The sequence below is a fragment of the Heterocephalus glaber genome, unplaced genomic scaffold (assembly GCF_053883595.1).
Source record: "Heterocephalus glaber isolate CG9 unplaced genomic scaffold, H.glaber_assembly_v1.0 deba00000621, whole genome shotgun sequence".
In the NCBI taxonomy this organism is placed as follows: domain Eukaryota; kingdom Metazoa; phylum Chordata; class Mammalia; order Rodentia; family Bathyergidae; genus Heterocephalus; species Heterocephalus glaber.
Window position 1 is genome coordinate 29933625 of NW_028258153.1, and position 26317 is coordinate 29959941.

The 26317-nt window shown below is 40.1% G+C and overlaps 1 protein-coding gene across 6 annotated transcripts in view; it reads left to right on the plus strand.

Annotated features, from left to right (window-relative positions):
* Nucleotides 1–26317, plus strand: part of Agk (acylglycerol kinase) — a 93518-nt gene that overhangs the window by 65853 nt on the left and 1348 nt on the right. For 5 of the 6 annotated variants that reach the window (XM_004851293.4, XM_004851295.4, XM_004851292.4 and 2 more), the window contains 6 exons: nucleotides 3633–3712; nucleotides 6283–6340; nucleotides 17006–17153; nucleotides 17576–17673; nucleotides 23358–23428; nucleotides 25271–25355. In XM_004851293.4, the coding sequence (XP_004851350.1) occupies nucleotides 3633–3712; nucleotides 6283–6340; nucleotides 17006–17153; nucleotides 17576–17673; nucleotides 23358–23428; nucleotides 25271–25355 (540 nt within the window). The remainder of the gene's footprint in view (nucleotides 1–3632; nucleotides 3713–6282; nucleotides 6341–17005; nucleotides 17154–17575; nucleotides 17674–23357; nucleotides 23429–25270; nucleotides 25356–26317) is intronic. The other variant, XM_087206324.1, reaches the window with a different exon arrangement.

Genomic DNA, 26317 nt, shown 5'->3' on the forward strand with positions numbered 1-26317 from the left:
AAAATGTTGGTTAAAAGATACAAAGTTGCAGTTGGGGAGAATAAGCTTTGAGATTGAATTACACAGCAGAGTGACCTGTGCTCAATAATAAAATACTGTGTTTCAACCTAAGAGTCTAAACTTCAAACGTTTTTACCACAAAAAGGATTAGCAAGGTGATAATTAGCTTGATTTGTCAGCTAAAAAATATTAAAAGTGAATACATAAACTTACGTTTTAGAATTTAGCTTGTGTTTTCCATGACCATTGTCCTTTGCTCCCAACATTATACCATTGCATCTGCTTGTATTTCCCAATTACTCTTTGTAGCTCGCTGATACTCAAACTGCTTGTGTCTAACACCCCCTATATTTTGAGCTCCTTAAAGATATTTTTATTCCCAGTCCCTGATATGTAGTACATACTTGTTAAGCCTGGTGTATGAAAACTTTCCACATGGTTAAACATCCTTACTAGTTAAGGTGAATGTAAAGTGGGACTTTATTTAGACAGTGTTTAGATTCAATGTTTTATTTAGTTCTCACTGCAGAATTAGGAGGAACATCGACAAACAGTAGTGGGAGTAGTGGGGAGCTGTGACGTCGTGGAGGGCCTGTGGAGGGAGATTTTGTTTGTGAGCATAAGGGCTGAGCAAAGAATGTGGGCATTTGGAGGTAGAGGAGATGTGGTCTTGTTCTCAACATGTCTCAGTCCCTGGCACAGTGCTTGGTGCAGAGTAGAAGTTCAGGACAAATGAATTGGTCAAATGAATGAAAGCATATCTGTCTTTAGAGCCTTGAGAGGTGGATGCTGTGGAATTTTAGTGAGAAGATAGTTTTGAGCCATGTAAATTTTTTACAAGGTTATTCTGTCACCTAATGTTATGACTAAAGATAAGTAATTTTCATTTATTTTAATTTTATTGTTATAAATTTTATTTATTGGGTGATGCCACTCACTGTGTTAAGAGGCGAGGATACAATAGTGATAACTTAAGACACTTGAAGGAAATCATATGGAGAGGTCTGAGTATTAAGCCAGTGTGCAGGTTGTAAATTACTTGTCTAAAATCGCTTCACTTCCAAACAGTTGTTCTGGGTTACTATGCTGTTTTATAAATTGTTAGTGATCAGCATGTAACATTACTAAGAAATCATGTGGTCTTTAACTGATCACTTTTACTTTGATAAAACCATCACTCATTATATCCAAAAATTTTGGAGTCATCTTTGACTCTCCATGGTCATGTAGGCCAGAAACTGGTGGGTTTCATCTACAAAATATATGCTGAATCCAGGCCATCTTCAGACCACTCTTGTTCCTGTCCTGGTCCCGGTCCCGGTCCCCTCCATCTTGTGCCTGGACTCCTGTAGGATCCTCTAGCTCTGGCCTTTTCTTCTGCCCCTGCCTCCCCATGGTCTGTATCCAACAGCTGGAGGTGCCAAAAGTTAGAGCGAGTCACTTCTCTGTGCAAAGCCCTTCCTTCAGTAGCTTCTCCTCGCTGAACAGCAGCCAAAGTCATCCACGAGTCTTCAAGGCAAATACAGCCTAGTTCCTGTTATTTCTTTGTCCTTATATGACCTTATATTTCCTTATATGGTCTCAGGTCATTCTTCTGTTTAAATGTCACTGAATCAACAGGATCTTCCCTTCCTCACTTAATTAGCAGTCACCTCCGCTCAACATCTTCGGAATATAGTGGTACCTTGGTTCACAAACTTAATTTGTTCTATGATTTTGGAAAAGATGACCATGTTTGTGTTTGTGTGGGAAAGATGGCCTCCGTCGTGTTTGTAACTTGATGCAGAGTTTGGAAACAAAACAAAATTTTGCCAAACACTTCTGTTTGTGAACCAAATTGTTTGCAAACAAAAGCATTTGTGAACTGAGGTACCACGATAGCTGTTTCTTCCTTCCATTCTCCCCTCTTTGTACTATTTCTAGCTTCTCACTGTTGATACATAGAAGCAGGATTAGAGAATGATCTTTTTCTTGACAAGAACTATTACAGCTCCCTCTTGGCTGCTGATGCCTCAGTGCTGGCTCTCTTGTGGGTTCATGTGTGAGTTTTTTTAGTGCTGGAGATCTGTTGTAGCCCCACCTCTATCAGCTCCTTCCCCAAGCCTCCAGGCTTGGAACCCTCCAAAGCTTCTTCCTCCTCGGGGGCTGTTCCCCTGTGCCAGACTCCTTGATGAGATGATTCAAAGCCATGCTGTCTTCCACAATATCCAGTTGGACCCCAGAAGACTACTATGTCCTTGCTATGCTGTCCAGTGAGTTGTCTCAGCATTGCCGCCGTGCTCTACCATCTCTCCATCTAGTTCTCTCTTCACTTGCTGAAGCAGGAGAGAGCAGAAAACAGATCTAGGGAGTTACCTGTTAGCTGGTGCACAACAGAGGGCATCCAGCTTCAGCGTCTTTTTCTTGTGGTCTTCCAGTATGTGTGTGTGATCCTCCGGGAATTCCTTGCCTGGTTTTGGTGCAGGAGGAAGGGAAGTGAAAGTAGGTTTGGGAGGCCTCCTTCCTCCTTTCTCCCGGCCAGCAGACTCCACTTCCAAGGTTTCTCCCCCTGCTCCTAATTTTTGTTTATACTGGTCCTGGTGGGGTGATGCTGAGGGGGAAGCCAGTCCAGTTTCTTTCCCTTCCTCCCTCCTTCCTTTCTTTTCTTTTTTTTGGGGGGTGCGGTGGGGGGAGTACTGGAATTGATCTCAGGGCCTTTGCACTGAGCTACATCCCCAGCTCTTTTTAACTTCATATTTTGAGACAAGATCCCACTAAGTTACTAAGTTGCCCCAGGATGGGCCCAAATTTTCGATCTTCCTCCCTCAGCCTCCCAGAGTGCTGGGATTACAGGCATGCACCACCATGCCAGGCAGCAGCTCTCTTTAGAAAGTAGTGGTACTCAACAATTAGTTTTCATCTCTTGGGTTTTAGTTGTTATTCTGAGCTACAGAAAAATATCTCATACAGAATCTTAGTACATATATACACACACACACACACACACACAGACTTAGTACATATATATGTAAATAATTTGTACTTCAAGGAAGGTTCATTTTAGAGTATAAGCTCTTAGGAGTATTGACTTTCTTGTATAGATATTTTTAATGTTGCTTAATTCAGCAACCCACTTATTTTAATATGCAATAGTTGGCCATAAAATATTGGGCCAAATCCAAGTTGCTGTTTACTCTGATTTGTTGTAACATACTTGTCTGTATTTTCAGATATCCAGGTGATACATTCTAGAGTCCCAGAATTCTTGTCTTACCTGGGAGCTCTTGGCTCTCTGAAGAGAATGAAGGCTTAATTTATCTTTGCCTTGTATAAGTGTGTGACTGAGAAGGTCTTCTGGCTCACCTGACTACTAATTGGCCCAGGGACTAGCCTAGCTCATAATTTACAGTCTAAAGTATGATTTGTTTCCCTTGCCAGTAGAGTCATGAGACCTGTTATATATACTTTAATTTTGCAGTGTGGCTTATTCAGGTACTTTTACTGAGCATGTACAGGTTAATTTCTTTAATGTTTGAATATACTTTTTAGAATTTTGGTTCCATGAAAAGTAGGCCACAGACACATGCTGGGTACTTGCATGTACAGAGTTATGAGTTGTCTTACTCATGAATCCAAATTGACTGTTCTTCCAGGGTGAAAAGGAGCAGCCCGTGTTTGCGATGACTGGCCTTCGATGGGGATCCTTCAGGGATGCTGGCGTCAAAGTTAGCAAGTAAAGGATTCTTATATAGATGTGCAGTGATTTTTTAAAAATCTTATTCTGTGAGATTTTAATATACAAATATAAATTTAGTGGGCCTGGAGGTTGAATTGGGGATGAATAATGATATAGGAACAATCAGGTAGAGGTTTCTCGCCCATATGTAGAAAGGTTGGGGAAAGTTCCAGTTTCCTTGCACCAGTGTGGTGGTAGCTAAAGAGAAGAGTAATTGTCTATTTTTAGACATAATATCCAAGTGTAGCTTAGGCTATGCTAGACTGAAGGGAATCTGGGCTGCCTATCATCCAGCAGCATCTTAGCTGGGTACCAAGCAGAAAGCAATGCCTGGGGCCCAGCCTTGCAGAGCTCTCATTGTCTGGTAGGAAGACTTCCCTGAGAGTTGTTTTTTGAAGGCTTCACAGATTGAGTGACTACCTACTGCCTCTTACAGAGAAGAAAGAAAGGCAGATGCCTGGCTGTGCTGTGAGATGGAAGAACAGGCCTATATAGGAGCTGATTAGAGGGCCATCGCTAGCTTGCACGGGCATAGACTTATTTTTGGAGAATCCATTGTATGAAATGAAACTCTTGGCTTGGGCAGAGGGTGTGTCGGGCTCCATCTGATGTGGAGAGGTGGTGTAGGCAAGGGCTTCCTGGGGCAGAGCTGAAGGAGACCCTGCATGAGCTTCGCTTCGTTCCTGGTGGGTGGTGGTCTTTCTTTGCTTTTCCTAAAGCCTACAACTTTACACAGTTTGTCTGAATTAGGGTTGCTCTCACAGCTCTCTCATCAAGAAACCTCTCTTGTACTTTTTAGATCAGCTTGCCACACTTACTTTCCAGAAATTTCTCTTAGTTGTATCACTTTATTATTCCTGCTAATGAAATTCCTGACAGTAGAATGTCAAAAAAGAGATACTACTGGATTGTATTACATACTACAGTCTTCAGTATTTCACATCCTCTCATTTGCAAGTTTGCCATGATTATGTTGAGTCCAAAAATTACCTTGTGTTTGATCTGTAATTTCATATTTCAGCAGCTCACCAAGAGAAGTTGCTTAGCTTTCCCTGAAAAAAAAAAAAAAAGGATAATCAACAATTAAGTGCAAGCACAGGAATATCTCACATACTTGCTTCATATTTTGATTGGTTTCTGAAAAATGAATTTTAAAATCTTGTGGTTCTATAAACTTTGGCTAGTGAGTTAAGGCCACCAAGTCACTTTTTTGTGTGAAAGAAGAAACAGGATACAAGAAATCATTCTCTAGTTGGCCATAGGGGAACATAGTGTCAAAATTTGGCAGAGGTGAAGGGAACTGCTGACAGCTTAGAAATGAACTGCCTGAATCGGGGTGTTTTTCTACTTGGCTAACTAAAGTAAGCTTAAACACACACACTCACACATACTCTACCAGTTGACCAATGCCCCCATTGGTAGCATCACAATATTAATCTGAATAATAATAATTTAGAATGATTCCACATTGCCTGTTGGATTTTATCTAAACTTTATTTTGGTATCCCAGGCGCAACTTAACTGTCTCATCATTCCTATTTTTGTAATCATGTATCTTTATTTTTATTTTCCTTGTTTCTCTGCTATTATTCTCACTGTTTCCCATACCTTTGCTCCTCTTCTTGCCTAGGATGATTTCCTTCCCTCTTTTTCTAAATCCAACCCATGCCCAGCTCTTGTTTGAGTTACTGTCTTTGCCATTCATTTTACAAGCATGGCTGCTGCAGTGATTTTAGACCATTAATGATATTTTGTCCCTTGTTTATTCCCCTTACCAGTGAATAGTTGTCAGTTTCTATCATGACATAGTCATTTATTATTTTCTGTTACTTCAGAGAGGACGTATTTCCTCACATCATAAGATCACAAAGGCTGAAATTTTATGCTCTATCCTCCTCCATATAAGTGATAGGAGCTAAATAAATATGTATAAATTAGAATCAATAGGGAGTAGTTAAGATGGAGTGGTTGGTAACATAATTTTTGAGACAGGATTCTCTCTTCCTCTCTTCAGTAGCTTTTATGTATTTCACAACACATAGTTGATCCTCTTTATTCTCAGATTTAATGCTTGCCATTTCAAATGTGAGAGTGTGCTGGTTAACATGTTAATTCTGTGTGCCTTTGTGTGTGAGAGGACATGGGGTAAGGATTCAGTTGTGTAGCTTGTAACACATCGAACTACACAGCATCTGCATCCTCTTGGCACGGCCTCTTTGTCCTTTCCCCGTGGCTCTCTCGGCTGTACACAAATTCTATTCGGTGTTGAAAGTCTGTGTTATGTACGTATGAATTTAGGGACTCAGAGAGACTGGCTCTACACCTCTTGTGAACTTCAAGAATCTTTCTACTTTATAATTCTGTAATGTTGGACATGACCTTGAAATGCAGATTAAAAATATATCATAATACTGGTAATACTCATACATGTTAAGCTGCAAGCCTTCAGAGCAGCAGTCATAATGCAGGTATAATTCTACGTAATGTATTATCTATCATGAGCGATATCTATCACATTGATAGCTCTTGTGATATTTTAATCAGATTTTTATCTTGGTCTTTCTCAGGTACTGGTATCTTGGGCCTCTCAAAACCAAAGCGGCCCACTTTTTCAGCACTCTTCAGGTAAATGCAATTTATAATGCAGAACTTGTCCTATGTTAGTCATTTCTCTATGATATATTTTTGATACTTTTTTACTCCTCACTGTAGATACATGTGACTTGCTCCAACACTGAAATGCACTGCATTTCATTGTGTACAATTTCAGAAAAATTTTGTTGTTGTTGTTTGTTGGTTTTTTGGTACCGGGGATCGAACTTGGGTCCTTGCGCTTGCACAGCAGGCGGCGAAACCACTCAGCTAAATCCCCAGCCCCAGAAAAAGTTTTGTTTTGATATCCAATCACCTCTCATTTGTTCATTCCTTCTACAACCAAAGCCATGTTTAATTTCTCTTTGATATTTCAGCCCTCCTTTCTGTTCATTCGCTCACCCATGCTAGACAAACCTTGAACAGAGTGATACATATCTTAATTATTTGTGTGTGTCTATTAATACCTGGAAATGAATTGAAGGTTTGTATTGGAATATATCCAATTATACAGGCTTGTGGATAATATCAGTAGGCTTTAGACTATACTAGCAAATATGGGTTGTGGTTACTGTATTGGATAGTACAGATACAAAATATTTCATCATTTAAAAAGTTATATTGAGCAGTACTGCTATAAACTATATGTTAAAAAATTAATGATAGAGACCTGGATGTGGTGACACATACTTGTAATCCCAGCTACACAGAAGGTTGAAGCAGGAGGATTATAAATTTAAGGCCAGGCCTGGGCAATTTAGCAAGATCTTATCTCAAAATGAAAACTGAAAGGGCTGAGGATGTAGCTCAGTTGTAGAATGACCCTGGTTTTAATCCCTAGAGATACCAAAAAAAAGAAAAAGTTAGGAGCTGATGGTATATCTCAGTAGTAGAGCGTTTGCCTAGCATATATAAAGCCCTGCGTTTGATCCCTAGCCCTGGAATTGGGATTGGGTCAAGCTTAGCAATTTATATTAATGAAAATGCTAATAGAAAAGTCATCATTAACTGTGGACTATATACTGTATTCAGCTGTTGGGCCAGTCAAAGCAGTATAGTCACAATTTGGTTGGCTAATCTGAAAATTGATAGTGAGAAACTTGGTTCCAATGTTAATATTCAGAGTTATCAAGTGTCCTTATAAGTATAAAAGTAATACATGTCCATTGTAAAACATTCAAAAAAGATATTTGCCATAACCAGTTGGAGTTAAAAAGTAAATGTAAAAGATTAAAATCTAATTGTATTAAAGAATTAAATGTAAAAAATTAAAATCCCCAAAGTACTAGAAGTAAAGCTACATGATTTTAAAAATGACCTTCAAAAAGCGAAAATTTTCTACACTGGAGGTAAATTGGTTTAGTAAAATGTGTTATTATTCAAAGGAATAATTTTATTTTATTTTATTTTATTTTTTGTATCAGGGATTGAACTCGGGTCCTTGCGCTTGCAAGGCAGGCAGTAGAACCACTGAGCTAAATCCCTGGCTCAAGGGAATAATTTAATAGTGGAGTAGTGAATACATTTAATAAAACAGAGTAGCTATATATTTAAATGATGGAGTACCAGAGACTAAACTGTTTCTATAATTTATTTACCAAGCAATTACTGATCAATGTCTGGGATACGAAGCCAAGTGAGAGGTTTTCTGTTCTCAAGAAGCATGCATGTGCTGGTGAGAAGTATAAGTAAATCAGCTGTTCAGCAAGTGCTGAGAGAGAAATGTGGAGGGATGAAATGGGAGCAGAGAGGAGGGCCATCTAAATCTAAGGGTCTAAAAGTCTTCTCAGGAAAGGTGACACTTAGGCTAAATTTGGAGATACAGAGGACTAGAGAAAAGACATTTTGGATTGAGAGACAGGTCTTGTGAAGCCACACTAATGACCATGGTCATTAGTTATAGTTGGCAGGAAAGGAAGCTAGAAGTTTGGGTTAGGGCAGGCTGTAATGTGTGGTCTGACTCTGATCCTTATGGCAGTGGGAGTTTTCAGATCTTAGGGAGAAACATGACATAAGCAGATGTGCATTTTGGAAAAATCATTTGACAGCATTGTGGACAAGAGATTGTGCATGGATAGCTAAAAGAAAGGACAACAGGTAGAGAATTGGTAAGGTAATCCAGTGGCAAGGATGGAGCTAGTTGATGAGGTATAGACCGAAGCAGTAGTAATGAATATTGACGATAGGAGATGGATCAAAGAACTATTGAGATTACTGCCTTGGAAATTGGAAGATTTCTGGTTTGACGGACTAGAATTTGGTAACTTAGTTTTTTATTCATGCTTGTAATACTAGAGTCAGATTAACTGTGTGGAGACTTTTCACTTTGGTACATGATAAGTTTAATATGCCTGTGGTGCACACAAGTAGAGATACAATTATGACTTCAGTCTGGAATTCAGCACACTAAAGAGATAGATTTAGATCTCGTAAGTGTGTGAATAGTGTTGAAACCGAGTTTGGTGAGGTTACCATTGAAAACACATAGCAAGAAATAGTCCTGAGGAATGCTGAACAGAACCAATAGAAGAAAAATTTCAAGGAGCAATAGCCAAGAGTAGAAACAAAGACATGGCAGCATGCACTGAATTTGGCAGCTGCCAAAGGTTTAGTGACCTCCAAAGTGGTGGTAGTGGTACTGGGGCCATCCTGGAGAAAGTTATGGAATAAATGGGAAGTAAAGAAGTGAAGATCACAAGGGTCATCTACTCCTTCCAGAAACTTGACTTTGAAGAGGAGATAGAAAAGGCCAAAGCTGAAAAGAGTTATCCTTTTTTTTAATTGGAGGAACATCTATTATTTCATACCTTGAAGCAGGAGAAAAGAAATAAATGGTGAAGAGAAAGGAGACACACAAAGCATGAGTGAGTTGGCAAAAATCTGTAAGCAGGGCATGCGCTACTGAGGTTGCGAGTCATGCAGAACATGCCAAATCAGCCCACGCCCCGCGCCCCGGCAACAATCCACTGGACCCCTGCCCACTCCTCTGTACAGCCAGCTGGATCCACACTACAAAGACGCAGAGGACACTGGACCATCAGACCACGGTACTGAGTCCCACTGATCCTGGCCCAGAGGTAGGGGCTTCTGAGCTGCCATCCCACTGCTCCTGGTCCAGAGGAAGGGGCTTCCTGGCCACCATCCCTCCCGCTGCTCCCAGCCCACAGGAAAGGGCTTTTGGGCCACCATCCCTACCACTGCCCCGGCCCCTGTCCCACCTCTCCCAGCTCAGAGGAGGTAATCCGTGCAGGTGCTAACAGCCCCCCTCCCAGTCAAAATGAGGAAACATGTAAATAAGTCTCAAAACCAGACTTCTAGATCACCTACAACAACCCCAAAGGGAAATGAGATGGAACACTCTTATAGCCACCTGGACCCACTGAACTGGCAACAAAAGGGGATCTGGAAAAACTGAAATCAGAAATAATTTCTCACATAACAGGAGAAATTGTGCCCCTAGTGCAAGACATGGTTAATAAATCTAAAGAGGAGCTGAGGAACATGATGGAATCCCAACATAGGAAACAAATGGAATCCATAAAACAGATGCAAATAGATTTCCAGGACATGAAAAACTCCATTGAAAGTCTACACAGCCGAGTGAGCCAATGTGAGGACAGAATTTCAGATATAGAAGATAAGATTGCAATTAGTGACCAGGAAAAGAAAAATTGCTTCAAAATTATGAGGGAACATGAGAAATCAGTCCAGCAGCTGCTAGATGATGCAAAGAAGAATAACATAAGACTGATTGGGCTCAATGAAGAAACAGGAGAGTGTGGAGATAACATAAAAAAATCTCTTCACAGAAATAATGGCAGAAAACTTCCCAAGCAGGGGAAAAGAGCTTGACATACAGATAAGTGAGGCACATAGGACTCCAAATAGCCTTGATCAAAAAAATCTACACATAGGCATATAATTGTTAAGATTCCAGAAACACAACAGAAGAAGAAAGTTCTCCAAGCAGTCAGAAACAAATCACATACAAAGGAAAGCCCATCAGAATCACAGCAGACTTCTCAACACAAACCATTAAGGCAAGAAGAGCTTGGAGTGTCATATTCCAAGCCCTAAAAGAAAACAGCCTGCAACCCAGATTGATGTACCCTGCAAAACTGTCTTTCAAAATGGATGGAGAAATAAGATACTTTCATGACAAAGAGCACCTTAGGAACTTCGTGAATACCAAACCAGCACTCCAAAGAATTTTACAAAATATCGTAGGAACAGACATTGAGGATCACAACCCCAGGAAGCAAAGCAGAATGAACCCATCTGGCATGATAAGAAATTAAATGTAAAGGGGGAGAAACCAACACAAAGAAAAAGTCATGGCAATGACAAGTCAATACGTTTCAGTTATAGCCATCAATGTTAATGGTCTCAATTCACCAATCAAAAGAAATAGATTGGCAGAATGGGTCAAGAAGCAAAATCCAACAATATGCTGCATACAAGAAGCACACTTAATTCAAAAGGAAACTCATAGTCTGAAAGTTAAAGGGTAGAAAACAATACTGCATGCGACAGGAACCCAAAAAAAAGCAGGAGTAGCTATCCTCTTTGCAGATCAAGTGGATTTCAAACCAACACTGATTAAGAGAGATGAAGAAGGACACTACATCCTTGTAAAGGGAAGAATCCAAGAGGAAGAGATGACAATCATAAATATCTATGCACCAAACACTGGTGTGCCCAACTATATAAAACAAATACTAACAGACATGAAAAGTCATATATGCACTAATACAATTGTAGTGGGGGACCTCAACACCCCACTGTCACAAATAGATAGATCAACTAGACTAAAAATAAGTAATAAAATACTAGAACTCAATTGAACTCTTGAACAAATGAATTTAACAGATGTTTACAGAGTCTTCCACCCCACAAAATGAGAATACACATTCTTCTCAGCTGCACATGGGTCATTCTCCAAAATAGACCAGATACTCACACATAGAACATGTTTAAGTAAGTGCAAAGGAATTGAAGTTATCCCCTGTATATTATCAGATCATAGTGCAATGAAATTGGAGATCCATAGCAAAAGAAACTCGAAAAATTTCATAAACATGTGGAAATTGAACAACACACTTCTGAATAACCAATGGGTCACAGAGGAAATTAAGAAATCGGACAGTTCCTTCACTTAAATGACAATTACAATACAACATATCGGAATCTGTGGGACACATTGAAAGCAGTCTTCCAAGGGAAATTCTAGTACTGAATACATATATTAGGAAAACAGAACGAGCCCAATTAAACAACCTGATGCTTCACCTCAAGCTTCTAGAAAAAGAAGAACAAGACAACCCCAGAGTTCATACAAGGGAGAAAATTATAAAGATCAGAGGAGAAATCAATGCAATGGAGACTAAGAGAACAATACAAAAAGTTAATGAAGCCAAGAGTTGGTTCTTTGAAAGAATCAACAAAATTGATAAACCTTTAGTCAACCTTGTCAGAAAAAGGAAAGAAAAGGCCCAAATCCATGCAATTAGGAATGAAAAGGGTGAAATTACAACAGACCCAGCAGAAATCCAGAGGATCATCAATACTTACTTCCCGAACCTGTATGCCAATAAGATGGACAACACAGAAGAAATGGACAGATTCCTAGATACATATGAATTACCAAAGTTGAATGAAGAAGACCTAAAAATTCTGAACAACTCAGTATCAACCAATGAAATTGAAAATGTAATTAAAAACTTATCAACTAAGAAAAGCCCAGGCCCTGATGGCTTCACTGCTGAATTCTGCAAGACATTTAGAAAGGAACTGCTGCCACTACTGTTTAAACTCTTCAATGAAATTGAAAGGGAAGCAATACTCCCAAATTCATTCCTGGAAGCCAGCATCACCTTGATCCCCAAAGCAGAGAAAGACCCAACCGAAAAGGAGAACTATAGGCCAATCTCACTAATGAACATAGATGCAAAAATCCTTAATAAGATACTGGCAAACAGAATGCAGAAGATCATCAAGAAGATCATGCACCCTGATCAAGTGGGATTCATCCCAGGGATGAAGAGATGGTTCAACATACGCAAATCAATTAATGTAATACACTATATCAGTAGAGCCAAGGACAAAAACCATATGATTATCTCCGTAGATGCAGAAAAAGCATTTGACAAAATCCAACATGCATTTATGATAAAAACCCTACAAAAATTGGAATAGATGGTCTCTACCTCAAACTGATAGAAGCCATCTATGAAAAACCAACAGCCAATATCATACTAAATGGTCAAAAACTGAAATCCTTCACACTCAAATCAGGAACAAGACAAGGATGTCCACTATCACCACTCTTGTTCAATATAGTTCTGGAAACAGCCACGGCAATTAAGAGAAAGAAATAAAAGGAATAAAGATAGGTAATGAAGTCAAATTGTCATTATTTGCAGATGACATGATACTCTATATAGAAGACCCTAAGAACTCCACCAAAAGTCTCCTAGACTTAATAACCAAATTCAGTCAAGTAGCTGGTTACAAGGTCAACACACAAAAATCAATAGCTTTCCTCTACACCAATGACAGACTCACTGAGAGAGAAACAGGGCAAATAATTCCTTTCACAATAGCATCCAAAAAACTGAAATACCTAGGAATCATCCTAAGGAAAGAAATCAAAGACCCTCTTCTCTGAAAACTATGGCACTCTGAAAAGAGAGATTGAAGATGATATCAGAAAATGGACAGACATCCCCTGCTGCTGGGTAGGAAGGCTTAATATAGTGAAAATGGCCATACTTCCAAAACTGCTATATAGATTCAATGCAATTCCATTTGAGATCCCAGCAGCATACTTCATGGACCTTGAGAAAACAATCCAAAAATTCATTTGGAACAAGAAGAGACCCAGAATAGCAAAAGCAATTTTAGGTAACAGAGACATGGCAGGGGGTATCACGATCCCCAACCTGCAACTATACTACAAAGCTACTGTGATAAAAACAGCATGGTACTGGCAAAGAAACAGACCTGAAGACCAGTGGAACAGATTAGAAGATGCAGAAACAATGCCAGACACACTCAGCCATCTCATCTTCGATAAAGGAGCCAAACACTCTCACTGGAGGAAAGATAGCCTGTTTAATAAATGGTGCTGGAAAAATTGGGTTTCAACTTGCCAAAGATTAAAACTAGACCTATATCTCTCGCCATGCACTAAACTAAAATCAAAATGGATTAAAGATCTAAATATTAAAATAGAAACTCTGAGCCAGTTGGAACAGAGGTTAGGTAGAATTCTTGAAGACATCAGTGTAGGAAAAAATTTTATGAACACAACCTCAGTTGCCTGTGAACTAGCACAAACAATCAACAAGTGGGATCTCTTCTTATTCAAAGGCTTCTGCACAGCAAGAGAAACCACCAGCAGTGTGAAGAGACAACCCACAATGTGGGAAAAAATCTTCACCTGCTCTTCCTCAGACAAAGGTCTACTATCTCGAATCTATAAAGAACTTAAAAAGATCAGATCTCCCAAATTTAAAGACCCAATCCAAAAATGGGCATCTGAAATGAACAGACATTTCTCAGACAAAGAAGTAGAAATAGCAATTAAATACATGAAAAAATGTTCAGCATCACTGGTCATTGGAGAGATGCAAATGAAAACAACACTGAGATTCCACTTCACTCCAGCAAGAATGGCTGCTATCATGAAATCAATAAGAAATGCTGGTGGGGCTGTGGGGAAAGAGGAGCCCTGCTCCACTGCTGGTGGGAGTGTAGACTGGTGCAAGCACTGTGGAAGTCAGTATGGAGATACCTCAGAGAACTAGGACTGGAAGTCCCATTTGACCCCGCTATTCCACTGCTGGGGATCTTCTGCAAAGAATTAGAATCATACCACAGTGATATATGTCCACCCATGTTCATAGCAGCACAGTTTGTGATAGCTAAAATGTGGAAACAGCCCAAATGCCCATCAACTGGAGACTGGATCACAAAAATCTGGTTTTTTAATAAAATGGAATACTAGTCAGGCATAAAAAATGAGAAATTGGAGACATGTATAGCTAAGTGGATGCACATTGAGGCGATACTCTTAAGTGAAATAAATAGGACACACATGTATAAATACCAAATAGTTCTCTGGTGTGAGAAACTGAAAGTGTAAATCAGGACTAAATGTATAATAGGTAATGTGAAATAGGAAGAAAAGGGGCAAAGGGGAAGAAAGTGGGAGGGCTAGGGGAAAGGATAGAAGGGAATGGGATTATAACATGAGAAAATGGAAAAATAGGAACAAAATCTTTGTAAATAGGGAGGAATGGAGGAGTTGAAGGCAGGGCTGGGCAATGGTGAAAAATAACCAAGAGAGACTATGTAAAGGTGCAAATTTCCAATGATGAACGTCATTATATTGTATACCTAAAATGTACCAATGATTAGAATGAATAATCGATAATGCAAAACAGGAAGAAAAGGTCCAAAGGGGTAGGGGTAGTGGGAGGGGCAGAGGAAAGGAAAAAAGGGAAAGGAAAAATGATGAGAAATGGAAAAAATGCAAATAAAGTATTTGTAAATAGGGAAGGGTGGAGGGGGTGAAGGGAGGCTAGGAATGGGGAAAAAATAAGAACCAAGATGCATCATGTAAAGGTACAATTCCCAATGAGAAATGTAATTGTGTTGTATACCTACAATGTACCAATAAAAGAATTTAATAAAGTGCCAAAAAAAAATGTGTAAGCAGAAAGGGGGTGGATCCGGAGTATTGGATTATCCTCGGAAGGGGTACGAGGTGCCTTTTTCCATGGGATAGGAGAGAAGTAAAGGGTAGGTCCAGATGAAAACAAGATTATGAGAGTTGAGGATGCTATCACCATTGTACCTGATAGTCTCAGTGAAACAGGCTATCTGCTGAAAGCCAGGTGGGGGAAGGTGACAGTGAGGAGACTTAGGATTATCAAGTGGCATCGAGGACCTGAGACCAAGAATCCGTGTGTGTTTTTCTGTATTAAAACTCAGCAACGGGCCAGGGATTTAGCTCAGTGGTTCCGTTGCCTGCCTCGCAAGCGCAAGGACCTGAGTTCGATCCCCGGTACAAAAAAAACTCTGCAGGGCTGTTTTGTTTTTCTTTAATGCTGAGCCCCGATGTAGGAGTACAGAAACCAAGGAACAAGATTGATCTAGAATTCAGACTTGTTTTTTTTTTAGATAATGACGATTGAACCAAGGGCTTTTAAGCTGAACTACATCCTGAGATCTGTATTTTTTTGAAAGTTTTTAATTTTTTAAATTCTGGGGATCTCACTAAGACTAAATGGCCTGGGCTGAGCTCGAACTTGTGATCCTCTTGCATCAGCCTCCCAGATTCCTGGGATTGCAGATGTGTGCCACCATGCCTGGCTCCAGATTTGGAGCTCTGAAGGATACATATTATGGAAGAATAAATAAAGCCACAAATGGGCCACAGTAATGCGGAAAACAGTGATTTTAAGTAACTATCAATTGGGCACTGAGAGAAAACAGAGTGCTAGCAGGAGTTCTTAGTGTGATTGAGAACTGTGCATAACTAGGAACTTTAGGGACCACAAAATAACACCCCTCTCTTCCTCTTCTGAATTTGAACCAAGTTATGAAAACATGCATGACTCAAACAAATGGAGATGAAAATGTTGGCTTTTTAAATGTCAGCAGAAGTGAAGGACACCATCTAGGTATGTGATTGCAGTCTGACTTCCTAATACTTCAAGTTGAATTTATCCACCTAAAAATAGCCCAGTCAGGGCAGAGACCATTATTGTAAGTTAACTGCCAAGAGGAGGCAAGTGCATCTCGAAGGCTGCTGTTGGAGCAGGAGTGAGGAAGGGGGCTGGACCCATGCACTGGTCCCCCTGGCCTGGGGAGGTGTCAGCAGTAGAGGGAGAGAAACCAGAATTGTTGCTATTTTTGAATTCACCCCATGGAAACATAACAGGAGGTGCATCGTTGATGCTAACACAAGGCACAAAGCAACAGAACGTGGGATGAAATCAGAGAGTGGGATGTTAAGGTTTTACAAGGAAGCATTCTGGTCACAGTGAGGCCAGAATGTCCTCTGGAAGTGGTGGCTGTGGTGTATTAGAGGGCTGAGAGGTTAGGATGTGGTTTTAATTATTCCATCGAACACTGATGCAATCCAGGATGACACTGGGCTTGGAATGCCAGAAAGTAAAGGCCAAAAAATTCTACTGTGAGCAAAATGGGCCTGGAAGCAAAAGTGAGAGGCCGCCTCAAGCTGGATTTGGCCTTGAGCTGGCTGAACCTTTCTGGCTTTGTGTGGACCCTTATTCCAGAAGTGAGGGGCAGTGGTACTGCTGGATTCCTTCAGCTTCATTTTTGTGTCACCCTCTCGAAACAGATGACTCCATCCTCATTCACATGGTTCTTGTCCTAGACGAGGGTGAACAGTGGTTGTCCATTCTGGTCTCCTCTCTGCTCTGTATCTTAGAGCAATGGAGGCAGAAATAAGTGAGTTCATGGTTTTCAAGAGAGAGCCCTAAGGGCAATGAAGCTTAAGGATTCCACATTGAGAATTAGTGAGAATTTCTTCCAATCTTCCAATAATGCAAGATGATTAGCTTTCTAGCAGGAATAGGTAGAATACTGACCTTTGCGGAGAGAAACTCTCAGAGTTAGCAATTGTGTGTGCATGACAAAAGTTTTTTTCTCTCTCCATGTTAACAGGAGTGGCCTCAGACTCATCAAGCCTCCATCTCCTACATGGGACCTACAGAGAGGCCTCCCAGTGAGCCAGCGGAGAGCCCCCCTCGGCCTTCTCTGTACAGGAGAATCCTCCGCAGGCTGGCCTCGTACTGGGCACAGCCGCAGGATGGTGAGCAGCATGCCGGCTGCTTATTGGAATGCTCTCCTCAGTCTAGGAGCAGCAGCAGCCCCCTGAATCACTTTTGGGAGGCATAGCTAAGATAAAAGCCTTTCTAGGATCATTGAATTCAGCCTTCTGGATGCCACCAGAGCAAGGCCCAGACAATGTCCCATGAGTGGGCACAGCAGCCTCTCTGCACCATCATTCTGTTGCTGACGTTTATGTAGCTGCTTTTAGTAGCAAAGTTTTAGGCGAAGAGATCCCGTTTTGAGCCTGGTACTGTATCCCTCTATTTAAGAAGGATGAATAAAATAAAGCTAAGATGGAGAGTTGGCAAAAAGCTTGGGAAGCTGCCCTAAGCTGCTGGCAGTTAGTGGTGGGGATAGAGTGTCAGTGGAAGAAGCTGACCTGTGACTGCTGGCTTCCCACAGCCCACTCCCAAGAGGCGAGCCCAGAGGTCTGGAAAGATGTAAAGCTGTCCACCATCGAGCTGTCCATCACCACCCGGGACAACCAACCTGATCTGACAGTAAGTGTGCTCGCTTATTAGGAAAGCATGGGAATTGGGGAAAGTGACAAAGGCACTTGCTGTTCTTATACAGAATCGCTATTTAGTTTTATTCTGTCGGCACCGAGAGGAAAGGACCAGGAAAGAGGTTGTTATGTGCCATTAAGAAGGAACAGCAAAGAGAAGCAGCACTATTTGTGGTGTAGAAGCTTGAGGGCCCTGAGCAGATGTTCTGCTCATTGCTTAGTTGTTCTCCAGAGGGCTTAGCACGAAAGGCCTTCAGAAATGAAAGGTAGGCTACTCTCATTTGTCATTGGAATAAAAACACTGTGGAACATTTTCTTTTGTAAATATTCATTATGTAGTGATTATATTAAATATATAGGTTCAGCTCCCCAGGAGAAACACACTTATAACTTGTATCTATACATATGATTTTATTTGGGTTCAAACTATAGACATGCACTGTCCAGTATGGTAGCCATTAGTCTCAAGGATCTATTTGTTTTAATTAGAATTAAAATTAAAAGCTCAGTTTCTCAGTCATACCAGTTGCATTTCAAATGCTTAAGATCCATTTGTGGCTAGTAGCTACCATATTGGAAAGCACAAATATAAATCATTTCCATCCATGCAGAAAATTCTACTGGATAGTGCTGCTACAGACAATACGCACGCACAAACACACACACACACATCTTGAGATAAAGCAGGGTTTGGCAAACTGGTCTTCCAGCTGTTTTCAAATAGCCTACAAATGAAGAATTGACTTTTCTTATATTAAATGGTAGAAAGTTAAAAGAATGACATTTTGTGACACATGAGAATTGCATAAAATTCATGATTCAGTGTCCATTAATAAAGTTGTACTGGAACACAGTCATGTTCTTCATATATCTTTGTGGTTACCCTGACACCGCAGTGGTGACAAACTGTGTTGCCCAGAAGCCTAAAACATTTACAATCTGGCCATTTTCAGAAAAATACTTTACTGACCCTGATATAGGGCAAACCTTAGTAATTTATGTTAATGAGGATGCCAATAGAAAAGTCATTTTTAACTATGGAGTAATTATTACATTCAGCTTTTATGTAAATGAAAGTTTATTGTTATCCTAGCTGATCAGAAAACTTGCACATGGAATTGGAATGTAGTAAGAAGTGTGATTCCAATAATAATATGCAGAGTATTGGATTGTTTTCCAAATACAACAGTAATACATGTTGAAAATATTGGGCAAACATAAGTCCTTCATCTTCTAAAATACTTCCAGTTGAATTAAAATAAAATGATAAATTTGGCAATAGAGTAAAATCTAAGTGATTATCAATATAAATGTGCAAAGAATAAGACCTTTCTAAGCATAACACCTAAGGCAAAATTCATATTGATATATTCATGTTAAGAAACTAAACTTTTTGATCACAGATTGGGGAAAATACTAGGATGTCACAGATAGTAGCTTTCCTCATCACAATGCCTAGAATAAATCAGTAAGAAATAAAGAACTAATATTTAAAAATGGGTAGAGGATAAAAGTAGAAAATTCACATAAAAACTAAGATTTCAAACAACAGGTGTTTGCTCAGTATTTATTACATGCTGGGTACTGTCCTAAGAATTTCACATAGATTAACTTACGAAATACTCATTAACTACACTACCAGCTACAACTTTTGTCTGGGTTTTATAGGTGAGGGAACAAAAAGTGTTCAGTGTCAAAGAAATGCAAATTAGGAACTATTGAATAGTCATAGATTAAAAAGCATGATAGCACTCAGTGTTGGTGTGGTGGGGAAATGTGCTGGGTAATATATTCCTCCTGGGAATGGAAATTGTAACACCGTTTCTCAGTGGAGCCTGGTAGTATATAGTCCCTAAAATATAAGTGTGCCCCCTGGCCTATTGTGTGTAGGAATCTGTGTTATAGAAATGAGCATGGCAGTCCTTACTCTCTTACCTAGCGGAATTCTGAAAACATTGTTGAAAATGAGTGTGTGAAGGTTAAAAAATAGATTCTGTTGCAAAGGAATTTTAAAAAAAGATAAAATTTCTATTACACATTTCCTTTATACTCAGTCTTTGGTAATATGTATTTCTAGCATTTTATTCATGTTCTTCTACCATTGTTCTTTTCTCTGATGACTGAATAGCAATGCATGGACTGAGTTCAGTGAATGTAAGATCTCAGCTAGAGATTAGCCACATTCAGGACGCTGACTGCTTTTTATCTTTGTACCAATTATAAAACCGTATCATATGCTGCACATTCGTTTTTTTTCTTTTTTCCATACTTCTTTGTAAAAATAAAAACAAATGCAATAGAATATTCAAAGACAATTTAGCTGCCATGTAATAGCTCAAAATATTTACTTTTCTTTAAAGATAGTATATTCAGAGTATAAAATAAGCTTTGGGAATGTGACATGTGAAAGGATCTTTTGTACATCTTTTGTTTTCTGTATTTATGATTGCAAAATTATAAAATAGTTGGACTGATTAAATTTTGGTACCATTATTTAAACATAGTCCTGTTTATTAATATGGCAATATGCTTCTCATATATTGTTAAATGAAAAACTAGGTTAAAATTATTTGCATCAGTGTTTGTGTTTAAAAAGGAAATACCGGGCTGGGGATTTAGCTCAGTGGTTTCGCCGTCTGCTGCACAAGCACAAGGACCCGAGTTCGGTTCCTGGTACCAAAGAAAAAGAAAAAAGGAAATACCTACAACTGGTCACATGTTGTCTGTGTACATGTAAATGTTTCTTGTCCCTTCTTCTATTTTTCTATACTTGCACTATGCTTCTCAATTACAATGGTTATATATGTTCCTCTGTTTTTAAGAGTCCCTTGGTTATTCTTGGCTCTTTTGACATCAATATTTCAGAATATTAAATTCCTAATAAAACTTTGATAATAATGGTCTAGATTACCTAGTATCCACAGATCATTTTGAGGAGAAATGACATTTCTACACTGACTCAGAACATAGCACTTCAGTCACTCTCAATGAAGCTTTACAGTTTTCTCTATAGCATTCTTTTGCTGAATATATTCCTTGTTATCTTCACTTTTGATAGTTTTATGAATAATTTAAAATTTCATTTCTAATTATCTGATGTAATAGATGGACATGATTTTTGGTGTTGATGCTACATCAGCAACGTAATTTAATTCTTGTCTATGCATTCTTTGGGACTTCTTAGAGATTTTGATACATCAATGCCAAATAGTACATGTTTTGTTTTCTTCTTTCACATACTCACCTTTATAATCTTGTGTCTTGTCTTACCATACTGGCTAGGACCTCAGGAGTATTGAACACATTGAACAGAAGTAGTGATGACAGGAGTCATTGTCTCTTTTTTGTTGGTGGTGGTGGTTTTTTTTTTTTAATTGAAACAGGGTTTTGCTACGAAGTTAAGGTCAGTCTTGAACTCACTATGTAGCCCAGACTGGCCTTGAACTTTCGGCAATCCTCTTGCGTTAGCCTCCCAAGTGCTGGGATTACAACCACCACAACTGGCATCAATATCATTGTCTTATAATTGATTTAGAAAAGCTTCATTGCTTCATTCTTGAATTTGATAATAAAGTTACATGAAATTCAGATTTCACTGTAAGTAAAATTTTATTGGAACACAGGTACACTAATTCATTTTGGTACTTTTGCAGCACCACAGCAGAGTAGCTGGCAGAGAACTCAGAGTCTGCAAGCCTGAAATGATTCCCCTCTGGTCCTTACAGGGCCGGATATGTGCCTGCTCCTCTTCTAATTTGAACATGACCCTGCTTTTCCCACAGCACTTTTAAAAGGTGGCTGTTTTCCTTCCCCTTTACTCTGGTACATTAGGCCTGGTGACCCAATAGCTGTCCTCCTCATCATTGCTTTAAATCATTCTCCTTCCCTCTCACACCTTGCCATCATCAGATGTCTCATTGTTCCTGGCATCTGATGAACCCTGGGCTGTTTGTACACTTTTTCCTCTAATGTTATTTCCTGGCTCACTGACTGACTTGCCAGTATGTTTGTCTTAATTCTCAGCCCAGCAGGCATGGTGGTCCTATTAAAATGAAACCAGAGCATTTCCCTCCCTAGAACCCGCTAGTGGCTCGCTTCAGTTATTCTAAAAGCCATTCTTTAGTGGTCCACAGTGCCCTATAGACCTAACCTGTCTCCCCTCTGCCTTTCTTCCTTCTGTTGTCTTTGGCAGTTTTCCTGCTGCAACCACCCTTCTTTCTTCTTTTGTTCCCTGCCTGTCTGGTGTGTTCCCCCATGAAGGCCTCTGCCCCAGCTGTTCTCTTGGTGCAAATGGCTTGTTCCCTAGACAAGTGGTCCTAAGATCAGCATCAGATCACCTGGAACTCATCCAAAATAATTCTTGGGCTTCACCCCAGATCTGAACTAGGAACTCTGAGGACAGGGCCAGAGTCTGAGTGTATTCTTAATTTTCATTTGACAGAAACTGGGATCTGAGTGTTAATCAGCCCTCCAGTGATACTTGGTATTTGAGTGCTGCTGCCCTGGGTGTGTGAGCATTGCAACTTCCTCATCTCCTGCAAGTTTCTGCTTGGAGGTCACCTTACCTGCCTCCATCTATAAAGTATAGCCGCTGTCATTGGTGCCACCTCATGCTCCTTGCTGTTTCTTTGATCTCACTTTCCAATGCGCTCTGACATATTTCTGGTGTACTCATCTTCCAGGATACTCGGGAGTTTCCTGTTTTATTATGGCTTATCTATCCCTTTCATGTAAGTTCTCTGTAGGCAGAAATTCATGTTTGTTTTGTTCATTGATGTAACCCAAACACCCCAAAGAGTTTATGGTACATGGCTGGCGCTTTTAAGTAGCTAAATGAAAGGTGAACTCTGAGGAAAGTCCTCACACTGTATGTCAGCACACTTTGTAATTCCTAGTTGAGAGAGTGTTTTGGTGGTACCTTTGAATCTCATGCAAAGGCATTAGGCACTCAGCAGCCCAGGTGTTATCCTGGGCCTACAAATTTTGAATGTCCCCCAAAAGTAGCCAACACAGAAGTGTTTTAGGATTGATGGGTGGAGGCGAGGTTTGTGTTGTTACTGTGGACTGGTAGTGAATAGAGGAGTGGTACAGAAGCCATGTCTGTTTTTACAGCTACTTCCTTGTAGCTGGAGTCTTCCAGAGTTTCTGTGGTTAGAAATGGTTCAGTTCTAAAAACATCACCAAGGAATAAATGAATTGCTACTTTTCAACTGGTTACATACCAAATTTGCATGTAGGGCATTTTAGAGAACACAGACACCTGGGCTCACCACACCAAGCATTCAGTACTGTGGTCTGGTGTGACACTGCTACAGTCAGGACTGAAAATTGCTGGGCCAGAGGGGCAGGGAAGCTTGGCCTGCAGGGAAAGGGGGGAATCCTGGGTACTTTTAACACCAGTGACTATTAGTAACAAAATTAGAAAACCTCCCACACTTGAGTTTCTATTTTGCTTATGTAATGGGAAATAAAAAGCAATGGAGATGAATTTGTTAATTTACTACATTAAAGCTCTTAATGAAAAGAATATATACTTAGGATTAAGTCACTAGAAGTAAAATCCCTTATGTAATTCAGCTTCAAAATATGAACCTCCAAGGCTGGGGATGAGAATAAGCTATGTTAGCTAAATCGTTAGGATTATGGACATTAATGGTGGTCTTTTTTTTTTTTTTTTAGAGCAAAGAAGACTTTATGAACATCTGCATTGAACCTGACACTGTCAGCAAAGGAGATTTCATAATCATAGGGTAAGTGGACTGGGGTTTAAGTAATTTGTATTCTCAGACCCTACTATTCAGAGTGCTCCATTGAGTCTATTGAGATAGATAGAGATGCACTGAAGGCCAGTCTCAGTTGGGAATTTTAGCATTTCTTTTTTCCCTGTGGAGCTGCTATGTGTAATGCCCATTTCCTACTTTGGCCTGCCCTGTTCATTGTGGTAAGATCAGATGTGAGAGCAGCCTTTGCCTTTCAACTGAAATTAAAGAATTCAGTGTAGCATGGCAGTATCAAGCACTCTAGTTTCAGTGTAGTAGAGCTGAATACAGATCTTCATTCTGCTATTCACTGGCTTTATAACTGAGGTCATTTAACTTTTCTGAATCGTTTCCCCATCTATAAAATGGAATATGACCATCTGTACTGATCTCGACTGTTTTTTTTGTCTCAAATGAAAAGTCTGTTTTAAATTGTGCAGTACTTCACCATATCCCTTACAATTCATATCAGTTCACCTTGTCTTCCTATTCCCAAGGCATTAATGAGAAACTTGAAAAGGTATTGAGTATCTTGGACATTTCCCAGGCTCTTTTTCCTTTTCCAATACAACAGGCTGTTCCAGGTCCTGCCTGATTTGTTAGGTCCTACCTCTGCCAGAATTTTATTGGCTAAGAATACTATCAACCCTCCAGCAGTCTTCAGAGCATCTGAGGAGCTGGTGTGTTCCCATGCCAACTAGTAATCTGCTCAGCCCCAGCTTTCTGTGCTTTGTCTCAGGGCTCCCTCTCGTGCCCATTTAGGGCTTAGACATTTCTGCCGCAGTGGCCGGGTCTCCATGGCTGCATCATTGTCTGCATCTGCACTGGCAACACAATGCCTTTCATTAGTCTGTGTTGTTCTCGCCTTTGGTACAAACTCTTCAGACGCTGAATAGCTCCTTCTGCAGCCTTTGATTTACTTGCTGTACATGGAATAAAGGAAGAAGGGAACAGGCTGTGTCTTCTACAGTATCCAGAAACGAGTCTTAACTGAGAGCCTGGCCAGTGTAACTAACTATCTTCAAATCTCCTTTATAAAACTAATGTCCAAAACCAGCAGGAAAACCCCATTCTGATCCTTAAGCTAGGGGAAGTAATTATGTTGTGCATTCTTGTCAGCAGCAGCTATGATATTTTCCTTTTGGTCCTTAAAGGAAGTGGATCATGTAATGTACATGTTTTCTGGACATCTGAATAGAACACAGTGAAGTTGCTTTCTGAACTCTGGCGACTGTTTCCTTTGTGAAGAATTACTGTCGCCAAGCAGTGGTAACTAATGGACTGATCTGCTTGGGTTAGCTCTTCCTTCTTTTCCTACGTACCGAAACTGGACATAAAGAGTTCACATGTGAGGTCAAGCCTGTGTGTATCTGGTAGCTCTACTCCAAAGTAATGTAGTAATATTTTGGGCTAAGCAGACTGTTTATATGAGTATAGAGAATCATCAGGCAATGTGTAAGATTAGTTCATTTTTAAAAGTATCTACCTTAAATTAGAATAAAAGTATTTTCTTCAAGTAATAATCACAAAAAGAACCAACCAAGAGGTTTAATTTCATTGTAATTTTAAAACTTGGAATTAACAGCCTAAGAATAAGGTACACGTGGAAGACATTTGGACTTAACTTCCCGCAGTGTTCTCCACAGCGAGTGCGATCCATCACACGAGACTGGCTAGGACTCACTGCAGGGAAAATGGCCGCGAGCACCCACGTCTCCACAAACTATGGCCATTTATTTGCCCCCATAAGAGGGAAAGAATTTGCTATAGTTTTGTAGTCTGGGGCATTGACAGTCTCTGCTTTCCAAGCTTGATTTTTTCCTGTACCAACAGAAGTAGAAAGGTGAGAGATCCCAAGCTGCACGCTGACCGCACTGAGTGTCTCCAAGCCAGCCGCTGCACCCTGCTGCTTCCCCAGGTGAGGTGGGCGGAGGCCTAGACTGTGTGCCAAGCACTTTACCAGGTCCGGGTCTTTGTAAGGGAGGCCTGAAACCTGACCTTATACCTCCTGAATGTTTATTTTGCATTATGTCAATATCAAAGGTAGCCTGAGGTCGTGGTGCAAGCCTGTAATCCCAGCACTCGGGAGGCTGAGGCAGGCTATAAATTCGAGGCCAGCCTAGACTACATAATGAGGCCCTGTCTAAAAAACACGAAGAAAAGGAAGAATATGAAGAAGAAAATATGAAGAATTCTCTAGCTGCTGAATAATGAGGTCTTTTGGGGGGGGGGGGTCGGTACCAGGGATTGAATTTGGGAACTTGCGCTTGCAAGGCAGGTGGCAGAACCACTGAGCTAAATTCCCAGCCTGAGGTTCATTTTTTTATAAAGGATCTGGTACCAGGTTTTCATTCAGCACTGAATTTTTCTATATTGTGAAATCCCATGCTATAAAAATAACTGATGTAAGTGAAAAAGAAAATTGGAGATAACAATACCTGAATTAGTTATTTAATTGGTGCTACCCTAGGAAAACGTTACTACAGGTCACCGCTTAAGAGCTGTCCTGTGATGCCACCGAATTCCCACAGGACTGTGGTAAACAGGAAGTATCCCCAGGTGACTGGCAAATGCTGAACTAAACATGTGAGTTACAGGTTTTGAGGCTCTGTAAGGATACTAATGCTGATGTACTGTAGATACAAATCTCAGTGAGTCTTAGAGAATGATGAAAAGGATCCAGTGGACATAACACCTTTCATAAAGAGAATTAGCAGTCTCACTTTTCATTTGAGAAAGATTAATGGTAAGGACTACATGTTTATCCACTCCTTAAAACATTTTAAAAGGATCCCTGCCTTTTAATACTAGAAAATTTTAACCTTGTTTATCAAGTCCCAGAAAACTTCGGGAGGAAACAGAGGCATAAAGCCAGCCCTT